Below are 12,350 nucleotides of genomic sequence, written 5' to 3' on the forward strand. Positions count from 1 at the left end.
ACAGGGCTGTGTGGATGAGCTGTCTCCAGGCCCTCTGCCCCTTGCTGGTCCCCCATGGGAAGCAGCTGGTCTGGCCTGGTCCCTGAATTGGGAACTGCTAAGGGCAGTGGATCCTGTCTAGGGCTGGGCCATGCTATCACCCACTGGTCAAGCCTGTGCCTCTGGTCCTTGCCTCTGGCCTCAAATCCACCTCCACTGTGGCTTCTTTGTTCTTCCTTGAGCTTCTACTGGTTCTCTGGTCTTAGAATACTCATGACCTGACTCTGGGGTATGAGGATTTCCCGATTCCTGGCCCAGGAATCTGCCAGACCCATTCTGCCATGTGGATGTGGAGTCCACATGGGTGTGGGTGCTTCCTGGCCTTCCATATGCAGCAGGAGGCAAAGTCTCTTCTGCTTCCAGCTTTCCTCTGAACATACCTAACTTGTGTCCGTGCTGAGGTTTCCACCCAGAGAGGGGATACAGATACTGTTCTCTTGGTTCTCCAACTACATGGATGGGGCGATATTTTCACTTCTGCCTCTTCTCAGTTAGGGAATACCCTCTGTGTCATACTCTCTCTTCCCAATGTCCAAACCAGACATCTGACCAGCAGGCAGGACTTTGCAGAGGAGGGTAACGTGGTCAAGAGGAGACACTTAGCAGATGGTTACGGTGGGTGAGTCATAAAGAGAGAGTGGGAGCTGGGGAGCCTAGAGGGAGAGGGTAGGAAAGGTGGTCTTGAGTTACCCACCTGGTTGGGGCATCCGTCCAGTAGCCCAGCCCTGCCTAGTGTTCCGAGTATGGGCTCGGAACCTGTCCCCCATACGCGCCCTGAGGCCTTGAGCGAGTCACATAACTTCTCTAAGGCTCAGTGTTCTCACTTGTAAAGTTGGGATCATAATGGGACTTACCTCAGCGGCTTGTTGTGTTGTAGGAAATAATGGCTGTGAATTCATTTCAGGCACTGGGCACAGCCTCACACACAGAGCAGCCCTGGGACCCAGGCTGTCATGAAACTCTCAAGTAGGACACTTGTGAGAAAAGAGAGGGCGCACCAGCTGTGAGCACCACCTGAATACAAGTTGTTACTCACTGTATGATGTTCGGTGGGAAAGGGCTGGAGGGATAAGCCTCTGGCACTGTGAAGCAACTGTGAAGTAGGGGTGGGTAGAGACAAGAAACTGGAAATGGAACGTGACGAAGCTGGAGCCCGGGAAGAACTGCAAATGAGGCCAGACAACCCATCGGAAACGAATGAAGGTGAGGCTAAAGGGAAGGGGGGGGAGGTGAGGGAGACCTATGCACTTGGGGAGTCAGCTGCAGTGTCGAACGAAGCAGAGAAAGCTGTAGTTAAACTAAAAGCCTACGTGAAGATTACGTGTAATCACATGCTGCTTCTGCTGAATGTGAGTCTGCAAATGAATACATCAGTTGTAAGAGCTCTAAGAATGACGCCCATCTTCCTTAGAGTAGATGATCAGAATTTTTTGTTTCTTCTTTGGCATTTTTATTTTTTTACCTTTTTTCTTCAGAAAGTCCATTGTTACAGGTTCTCTCTGGCCATATGACTCTCCTGGTCCCAGCACACACCCTGGAGGCCTCTGTCCATGGGGTCAGCAACGTTCAATACATACCTGCGGAGCGGTCTGAAGTCCTACAGGCCATGGACACACTACCACCTGAGTGGGGCAGTGACACCCCCAGCTCCCCAGCTCAAACCATCCCGCCCAAGCAGGGTGACCTCAATTCCTCAGCAAAAACCATCCCAACCGAGCAGGCTGACACCCCCAATTTGCCAGAAAAGATCATCCTGCGAAAAGAGGGTGATGTTCTCAATTCCCCAGAAAAAACCGTCCCACCAAAAGAGGGTGAAATTCTCAATTCTCCCCCCAAAACCATCCTGCGCAAGCAGGGCAACACCCTCAGGCTCTCAGCCAAAACCATTCTGCCCACAGAGGGAGACATCCCCAAGTCCTCAGCCAAAACCATCCCACCCAAGCAAGGTGACACCCCCAAGTCCTCAGCTGAAACCATTCTGCCTAAGGAGGGTGACATCCCCAAGTCCTCAGCCAAAACCACTCTGCCCAAGGAGGGTGACACCCCCAAGTCCACAGCCAAAACCATTCTGCCTACAGAGGGTAACACCTCCAACTCCTCAGCCAAAACCATCCCACCCAAGCAAGGTGACATCCCCAAGTCTTCAGCCAAAACCATTCTGCCCAAGGAGGGTGACACCCCCAAGTCCTCAGCCAAAACCATCCCACCCAAGCAAGGTGACACCCCCAAGTCCTCAGCCGAAACCATTCTGCCTACAGAGGGTAACACCTCCAACTCCTCAGCCAAAACCATCCCACCCAAGCAAGGTGACATCCCCAAGTCAGCCGAAACCATTCTGCCCAAGGAGGGTGACACCCCCAAGTCCTCAGCCGAAACCACTCTGCCCAAGGAGGGTGACACCCCCAAGTCCTCAGCCGAAACCATCCCACCCAAGCAAGGTGACACCCCCAAGTCCTCAGCCGAAACCATTCTGCCCAAGGAGGGTGACACCCCCAAGTCCTCAGCCGAAACCACCCTGCCCAAGGAGGGTGACACCCCCAAGTCCTCAGCCGAAACCACTCTACCCAAGGAGGGTGACACCCCCAAGCCCTCAGCCAAAACCATCCCACCCAAGCAGAGTGACACCTCCAAAACCCCAACCCAAACCATTCTGCCCAATCAGGCTGACATCTTCAACTTCCCAGAAAAAAACATCCCAACAAAAGAGGGTGACATTCTCAATTTTCCAGCCAAAATCACCTTGCCCAGGCAGGCTGATTCCTCCAGTTTCCCAGCCCAAATCATTCCACCCAAGCATGCTGAAAGCCCCAATTCCCCAGCCAAAGTCACTTCACCAAAGCAGGTTGACACACCCAACTCCCCAACCCAAATCATCCCACCCAAGCAGGCTGACAGCCCCAACTCCCCAGCCAAAATCATTTTACCCAAGCAGGGTGACACCCCCAATTCCCCACTCAAAACCATCTTGCACAAGCAGGCTGACATCCCCAGTTTGTCAGAAAAAAACATCTCGCCCAATCAGGGCAATACCCCCAATTTTCCAGCAAAATTCATTTTGCCCAAGCAGGGCCACACCCACAAACCTGCAGCCCAAACCATTCTGCCCAAGCAGGGCAACACCCCAAAGTTCTCAGCCAAAACCATTCTGCCCAAGGAGGCTGATACCTCCAAGTCCTCGGCTGAAACCATTCTACCCAAGGAGGGTGACACACCCAAGTCCTCAGCTGAAACCACTCTGCCCAAGGAGGGTGACACCTCCAAGTCCTTAGAAGACACCATCCAGCCCATAGAAGGTGGCCACCTGCAGTCAGCAGATGAAGCCATGGAACTCCTGGAGGAGCACCTGATAAGGGTGGTCCTGAGCAAGGAAGACTTTGAGGTGGCGCTGAAGGAAGCCGGGGAGAGGCTGGTGGCCGTGGACTTCTCGGCCACGTGGTGCGGGCCTTGCAGTTCCATGAAGCCCCTTTTCCAGTCTCTGTCCATGAAGCACGAGGATGTGGTGTTCCTGGAAGTGGATGCGGACAAGTGCAAGAGCTGGCCAAAGACTGCATCATTTGTGTCCCAATCTTTCAGTTTTACAAAAAAGAAGAAAAGGTGGGCGAATTTTCTGGCACCCTTAATGAGAAATTCAAGACACTCACTACAGAATTAAAGTGATCATGTGTCTGAAAGCATTAGAAACAGTCAGCTGTTCATAGCTTGTGATTTTTTTTTTTTACAAAAAAAGATGAGAAGTAACGAAAAGGTGTGTCCAAGTGGCACCTGCTTGTAAATCAGAAACATTAGCTCTACCCTTTCCAAAAAGCAGTCAAAGCTCTAACACCTATCGTGACTGTGTTCTTGTTGATGGGATAATGTGATATTAGAATTTCCTTTGGCGGAGGTTGGATGTCCAGTTGTCCCCTATTTTTTAATCTTAATTTCTTTTTCACTCACTCTTGAAAATTCAGCGTATGTAGTCCTAATGGCAACACTGGAAATTTAGACAATTCTTCTGTAAAAGGACATGATTTAATGATGAGTGGAAATTTCTTTTCTGATGTTCACATACCTTTGGGATTTCTGGTAAGATACTTTTGGAAGTAAAAAATTAGAAGGATTCACATATACCTAACCTCCTTCATGTGCGGGAAGTACTGTGGCCACCGGTCATGGGCTCTGCAAATGTCTAGGGGATTCTTTGGTGTCAGATCTGAGACCAAGGCCATGTTTCCAGATTTTAAGTCCAGGCCTCTTTCTATTAATCCATGCTCGCAAACTGATACAGCTTAAAACTTCTGGTTTTCTCAGACCAAGAGCTTTATGATTCAAGTTTTAGTGTGATCCTTGGTGCCATTATGACACCAGCAACCTAGTAGCAGAGTTCCTACTTTGTCGTCCTGGTAATTGGGCTCCTGATACCTGCTCTCAGATGTCTCAAAGTGTGTGTGTGTGTGTGTGTGTGTGTGTGTGTGTGTGTGTATTGCATATATATGCATATGCTTAATATATACAATTTGGTGATTTTGAACACACGCTTTCTCCCGTGATACCATCACCACCATCAAGGTAATAAACATACCTATCACCTGTTTCCAGAACTTTCCCTGTGTGTCCCTTTCCTTTGTGTGTGTTAAGAACACTTAGCATGAGATCTACTCTCTTAGCACATTTTAAGTGCACTATAGAATATTAACTCTAGGCACCATGTTGTCCAGCAAATCTCTGGAACTTGTTCATCCTGGAAAACTAATTTCATACCCACTGAGTGACAACTCTGCATTCCCCTCATTCCCCGTCAGGCACTGTCTTATCTTCTGCTGGTTCAGAATGTTTTAAAGAATTTGAACTAATTATCCACATGGCAAAAATCAGGATTCCCTTTAAAATCTTGAATTGTAGCTTTTCTTGAAAAAGTGTGAAATCTGGCAGTCCAGGCTTGCATGACCTCCAGAAATCCATCTAACCTTCAGGGCTGAGTGGCAGCTCGCTCTGTTGGATGGGGCGTGTGTTCTCCATCTCTGGTGAGGAACCTGGCTGGCTTCTGCGTTTACCTGGTTGAGTTGCTATCCTTCCTTAGCTGCAGGAGTGGCATGATGCCAGCAACTTCCATCATGTGCTGACCCTGACTCTCCTTGATATCTCAATCATGGACCTCATGATTGAGATCAAAAGTCCTTTTGATCCATAGAGCCCATCTGAGCATTAAACAGCTACCTACAACAGCAAACAAAATACCATACGTACTACTGTATAGCACAGGAAATGATAGTCTACATCTCGTAATAACCTACAGTGGAAAAGAATCTGAAAAAGAAAAGACATATATGTATAACTGAATCACTTTCCTGTACAGTTGAAATATTTTAAATCAATGATTGAATCTATCAATTAAAAAATAAAAATAAAACCATAAAACCAAAATACCATACATACCCAGTCTTTTTTTTTCCCAAAAGGATTCAGAAAGACCTGCAAAAAGTATTAATGATAGCGTTAATAAAATAATTTGGGGAAATTAGAAGCATAAAAATAAATAATGTGTCAATAATATATCTGAGGGCTGGTATCACTGCCCCAATTGAGTGACAAGTTTTGTTCTGAGTTTTTTAGCAACGAGGAGGTGGGGGGAGAAAAGGGAAACTCAGCAATACCCAGACATCAGGTGTTACCTGAAAGGAGCAAGCATCGGAATTGGAAAAAGGTGTCAAAGCTTTTCCACAACTAAATTTCTGAATGAAAATTTTCACCTGGGACCTTGAATAATGGATGATGTTCTTGACAATGCTTTTCATGATCAATTCAGAAACAATTTTCATATGACTCTTCCTGGTAATAATCTTTCATAGACGTCAAAGCTGTCATCAGAAAGCACTTTTCAATGAAAGAATCGTGAATCAAAAGTCCTTTTATAAGAAAATACAAATGCATGTATTTTCTTATAAAAGGACTTTTGATTCATAGAGCCCATCTGTTCTTTTCCTCTGATAGACCTTCCTCTGACGTTTTCACTTGGATTTTTTCCTATTTTCCATGTTGAACAGGCTGTTTGTTTGTTTGGCTGCACCGCACAGCATGTGGGATCTTAGTTCCCTGACCAGAGATTGAACCCATGCCCCCTGCAGTGGAAGCACAGAATCCTAACCACTGGACCACCATAGAAGTCCCAAGCCTGGTTTTAATATGACTCTATCTGCTTAGCTATTAAGCCCAGACCTCAGTGAGTTAACCCAACCCCTCTGCTCCCAAAGCCCTGTGTGGACAACTTAGTGAGCCCCCAGTGATTTGGAGGGACCCGAAAATCCAACATTAGTGAGTTACACCAGCTGCTTTTTCTGGGACTGTAGTATTGAAAATATTGCTATCATAGGTCTTTCTTCATATTTAGGTTACCAAGTGATGACCTGAACAACGACCTAAAAAAAATCCTTAAAAACAGTTGTGATAGATTTTGCAGGTGATTTTATGTTGTTACTAATGTAGCTAAGGGGGAGGGCAGAGCACAGCTCTGGGAGGGCAGTTCTGAGGCTGAGACAACTGGAGCAAACCTGTGGCTCTCGATGCTCTAGTTCGATCCAGGGAGAAACGCTAAGCTATCAGAGAGCCAGTCCGTGCTCCTCCCACTGTCCATCCTCAGCACCATTTCTCCTGACTGGATAATAGTCAAACGGCACCAGGACAGAGTTATGTTCTCTTTACTCAAAAAGCTCGAGTGTGGAAATTCCATTTGCTAACCAAGAAAGAATTGCGTACTTGAAATAAATGAACCAAGCAACTGTTATCACCTCTACTATTTAGCATGAAGGAGAAATAAGACACAGTTCTAATTGGGAGGAGGATTCCAGATAATCATGTTAGCTGTGAGTGATGACAATCTAACTAAAATCTTAATAAGAAGCAATGGAAAACCTGTTTGAATTGATGAGAGAACTCCATAAAATAGCGGTCTTTAGATAATATCCAAAAAACAATAGTTTCCTTTTGATTCAGTGCTAAGTAATTGGGAATCTTCATGGGGAAAGGTCTCATGTGCAACAGGGCCAAGGAATGAAAATACCTAGTAGCAGTCCTCAGTAGAGTGGTAAGGATTATTAAGACTAAATCTGAAGGTTTGGAGACATATATAACAAGTAGGTCTGAATGAAGGGAGACACAGTCTCTTTTCCCCCATTGGAGAGAAAGATGGAAAGACGTTAATTCTTTCTACTTAATTAGTAAACTATATAATTCCAACCAATATCTCAATGAGGTCATTGGGAGAACTTGACAAAATACTTAAAAATGATAGACCAGAATAGGTAGAAAAAAGTCTAAAAGGAGAAGCCGTGAAGAGAGATTTGCCCTATCAGATGTAATCAGTGTAGCAATGGTGTGTAAGTGTGGAGATGCCAACAGGAGTACCGAAGAAGCAAGAAAAGCGAGTAATGAAACACAGCAATAACCAAGAACCACACTCTGGTGTGTAAGTAGCAATATAGGGGAAAGAAGACATTTCACTTTGAAGGATTGTGACTAGGTTACTATACGTCTCAGTTGTGTGGCAAAATTTAGATCTTTGGAAATCAGTTCACATCCTATTCCCATGCCAGTCACCAAAAGAATAAAAATTGGATTAAAAACCTTAAAAAATGAAACATGAAACCATTTAAAAGCTGAGGAAGACTTAGTTAAACATTCATCTGATTCATGGGTAGAAAAAGGATTTTCTAAATGCAGATACAATGAAAGAGTTTTGAACATACAAAACATTTCAACATTCCCATGCCAAAATATAAACACAATGAACAAGAAACAAAAACTGAAAAACTATCTGCCAAATATACGACATAAGATTCAATATTTTTACCAAAAAAAGTACTCCGACAAATCAGTAAGAAAAATGGAACACCTCAATAGAAAAATAAGCAAAACACACAGTTCATGTTAGGGTAAGAACAAATTGGTGATAAACATGAATGTTTTTAATTGATAGGAAAATACAAACAAAAGTCAACCAGACTTTGGTAGCAGGGCTAGCAAGTGTGTAGAGATGCAGCTACTTGTGAGCAGATGGGAATTACGATGCTACAACCCTCGGGAACACAGCAGAACACAGGAGCAGACCCTCCATGAACTTCGGCCTGTGTGCTGGGCTGCTCCGGGCTCCACCGCTCCAGGACAAAACCCCACACCCTAGGGGATTAGACAGCGGCAATATCTCTCTCAAAGCCGTGTGGGCTGGAAGTCCAAGATCAAGGTGTCAGCAGGGTTGGTTTCTTTCTTTTTTAAAAAAATTTATGTATTTATATATTTATTTATTTATTTATTTATTGGCTGTGTTGGGTCTTCATTGCTGCACGCGTGCTTTCTCTAGTTGCGGCAAGCGGGGGCTACTCTTTGTTACAGTGCGCGGGCTTCTCAGTGCGGTGGCCTCTCTTCTTGCGGAGCACCGGCTCTAGGCACTCGGGCTTCAGTAATTGCAGCCCACAGGCTCAGAGGCTGTGGCTCACAGGGTCTAGAGCTCAGGCTCAGTAGTTGTGGTGCACAGGCTTAGTTGCTCCAAGGCATGTGGGATATTCCTGGACCAGGGATTGAACCCATGTCTCCTGCTTTGGCAGCAGGACTCTATCACTGCACCACCAGGCAACTCCCAGGAGGCATATTCTTAACCACTGCGCCACCAGGGAAGTCCCAGAGTTGGTTTCTGCTGAGGCCTCTCCCCGGCTTGAGAGGGTTCCTTCTTGTGTTTTGTCTTCACAAACATCCCTGGTGTCTGTGTGTCCAAACTTCCTCTTCCTAGAAGGACAACAGTCAGATTGGATTAGGGCCCACCCGAATGACCTCATTTTAGTTTGTGTCTTTATAGACCTTATGTTCAAATACAGTCATTTTCTGAGGTACCAGGAGACTGGGACTTCAACATGTGAACTTTGGGGAGGACACAATTTAGCCCTTAACAGCTCAAGCTGAGGCTCAGAGCCTGGCCTGGAGACTGCTCTGGCCTGCATCAGACAAGAGCCCAGGGAGCACACCCTGACGTTGCATGTCAGAGAAGGGGGGTATCCTAAGAAACTCTGACCCACAGCCCTGTGCAGTCAGCCCCGAAGAGGAAACGGGGACTTCTCCAAAGGCCCAACAGGAGACTGTGTCAGGGGTCTGTGGTCCCCCTTGAATGCAGGCCTTGAGGCACAGACCAAAAAACCATGATGCTGAGGCCTTGGATGGCAGTGAGGCCAGTGTCCATGGCTCCAAGTGATTCTCCAACCTTGAAAGAGATGAGCTTGGGGGGCTGCCCATCACCAAGCTCGCGTGCCCCAGGGCAAAAGGCATTTGCTGACTTCCTACTCCTCAAGCATGCTGGACAGCAGGAGGCGGTGTCGGATTCCCTTCTGCTCCCCATGCAGGAGGAGGGGGAGTGAACTAAGCAGGGTCAGGATCATGTTAAATCAGTTTCTCAAACTAGCGGTCACAGAACCACATGTGGTGCTGTTAGACACTCAAGATATCCAGGCCTCTGTTCTCAAGAAATCAGATTTAGTGGTTGCGGGCCGGGGCCTAGGAATCTCTCTCCGTAGGTAAAGGAAAATCATCCACCCGTCCGTAGTTCAAGTCCAGTCCCCCACAAGCTCCCCTCACAAACGTGCTTCCTCGACTCAGGACATCTGCTCTCTGGCACAACATCACCTTTCTCTAATCTCCACCCTCCTTTCCAGAAACCCCAAACCCTAGCCCACAAAGGGGTCTTATCCTAGAATCAGTCCCCTCCCCAGCAGCCTTTCCTCCCTAAGTCTCAGAGACTCCGTTTGGAACGTCACCTCCAGGAAGAGAGGACCACTTGGTCCATACAAGAGGCTCAGGCTTGGGTGGGTCCAATCTCCTCTGAGATCTCCCCACTAGCATGAATCCCCGCTCGTGTGCCCCTAAGTACCCTGGTAATCCAGAGCACAACTGTTGGAACAAACACACACACACACTTCCACAACAGAGTCACTCCTGGGACTGGATTACCGAACCCCATAGGACCTCCTATTTGCAGGAACTTCTTCCTTTCTGTCCCTATGACATGCGAGGCTGCTTCTTTTCCAGTGGAGTTAGGACTTCACATTATTTTTTTATTCTTATTTTTTGGCCACACCATGTGGCATGAGGGATCTCAGTTCCCTGCCCAGGAATGGAACCCGCGCCCCCTGCAGTAGAAGCATGGAATCCTAACCACTGGACCACCAGGGAGGTCCCTGGACTTCAGATTGTCAAATGGAACATACTTACTTCATCCACTCTCTCTCAAATTGGCCCCAAAGACCTACCCGTAATAAGAAAATGGGTTCATTGTGGAATCATACTTACAGGCTGTTAAAAGAGAAACTGAGGCACGTTACAATTTTTAAGACTTTATTCAAGCAAAATTTGATTCCAGTTGAGCAGTGCCAAGCCATTAATGGTTCGGGGGGCTCAGCTAATGAGAGCTGGGGAAAGACTTACACAGAGAAGGTGGAGAAGCAAAGTGAAGAAATGGTTTGACCGCTATGGCCTGAAGCCTGGTTGACTGTGATCCTTAGGTTTGATTTCTTACCGTTGAGACATCACAGGCTTCGGTGTTGGTTGCTTTGCAGAGCCACTTTTGTCTAATGGGCTCCTTGTTTAGTTGCTTTAACAAGGGCTGCAGTCCCAAGTTCTCCTGGAGCAGGGTGTGGGGTCTGGGTTACATGCCTCCTAAGGGTCTGGCCAGAGGGAGGGCCTTCCTTCACCCAGTCAATGCTTAAAAGAGGTGTGGGGACCGGGAAAGCAGGGGTCTCCTCTTCCAAATTCACTGAGGAAAGAAAAATGAAAAACAAAAAAGCAAACAAAAAAAACCACCCCAGAATAAAACGGTATAAATATGAAGAACAGAATGAGCCCTGTTTTATTTGAAAATGGAAAAAAAAGCATGAAGTGTTTTTTATTTATTTTTAAATTAAAAAAAATTTATTTATTTTTTATTTATCGTTGGCTCTGTATGGATGTTTCTTCTTTCATTCTATTTTTTTCTGCTTACTTATAATCAAAGGGACAAAAAAGCAATTAATGGAGTACTTTGGAGACCCCAGTTGCTTAGAAACTGCTGGGAAATACAAAATCTGGGAGGACAAAGCAAAGGCGAGAGAGCACAATGGCCCAAGGTCACAAGTGTTCTGACGGAGTCTTTGAACACTGAGCTTAACCGCAGGTTCTGTGCTCTAGTCATGCACTCTGGGCCTTCTCAGGTTTACAGGACAGACACAGAGACTAAAATCAGTAGAAGTTCTTCTGTGTGGAGATGAACTGCCTCGGTGATCTTGGGTGTTGTGGGGCAGGTGATATATTCGCTTTTCAGTGGCAAGTGACAGAAATCCAACTCAAACCTGCTCCAGCAAAAATGGAGGGAGTAATGGATCTTGAAACTGGAAATTCTAAGGGGACAAACTGCTTCAGATGGATGTGGGGGTTCAAATAACAGCATTGGGACCTGATGTTTTAGACCTCTTTGTTCTGCTGCTTGTGTTGATTTTAGCATCATTTGCTTCCCTGGCTCAGTATCACAGATAAAAAGAGAGCCTGTTTCCTAATAGCTCCAACAGAAGTCCCTGGGAAGACTTTGAGTTTGGTCACGTGCCAGTCCTTTGCAACACCCTGAGTACTTGGGGGAGACCTTGCAGGCTTGGGTCACTTTGCACCCCTGCAGCAAGGTCAGTGCCATCAGACCATCAGAGCTAAACAGGACCACGTGGGGAGCAGGAGGAGGGAAGAGGTGCTGGGCAGACTGGTGTGTCTGCTGCAGGGGATGGATTTGGCATTGGAAACACTGCCCTGGACCAGGGCTGCACCAAGAATGTAGTCAGCATCATCTTGTCGCCACTGATCAATTCCTGTGAAAAATCAAACCTGATAAGAAGAGGCTGTGCGCTTACCCAATGCCTTTCAAATACCCCTTCTCATTTCATTTTAATCCAGTCTGACTTCCTAAGTTTCTATCTATAGGCCTTAGAAATCAATATACTCTGTGCCTTATTCAAAAGACAAATTATAACACTTGAGTTTTGCTAAAGATGGCATATGGAATGTGAATCCAAAGAGAGTATGAAACACTCAGGAATTAGATTCCCATAAAGATGCAAAGGATATGAACAGGGTAAGACAGTTTGGGGCTCTGCTCTTTTTTTTAAATTTAAGTTAATTAATTAATTTTATTTATTTATTGGCTGAGTTGGGTTTTTGTTGCTGCACACAGGCTTTCTCTAGTTGTAGTGAGTGAGGGCAACTCTTCGTTGTGGTGCCCGGCCTTTCATTGTGGTGGCTTCTCTTGTTGCAGAGCATGGGTTCTATGTGCGTGGGCT

The 12,350-nt window shown here is 46.2% G+C and overlaps 1 protein-coding gene across 1 annotated transcript; it reads left to right on the forward strand.

Moving 5' to 3' along the window:
* The first annotated feature begins 1,169 nt into the window (after positions 1–1,169).
* Positions 1,170–3,696, forward strand: TXNDC2 (thioredoxin domain containing 2). Its single transcript, XM_057698209.1, is given in 3 exon segments — positions 1,170–1,242; positions 1,515–3,566; positions 3,569–3,696. Coding segments are annotated over 3 exon segments (2,253 nt in total).
* Positions 3,697–12,350: the final 8,654 nt, after the last annotated feature.

This window comes from Hippopotamus amphibius, chromosome 11, assembly GCF_030028045.1.
Source record: "Hippopotamus amphibius kiboko isolate mHipAmp2 chromosome 11, mHipAmp2.hap2, whole genome shotgun sequence".
NCBI lineage: Eukaryota > Metazoa > Chordata > Mammalia > Artiodactyla > Hippopotamidae > Hippopotamus > Hippopotamus amphibius.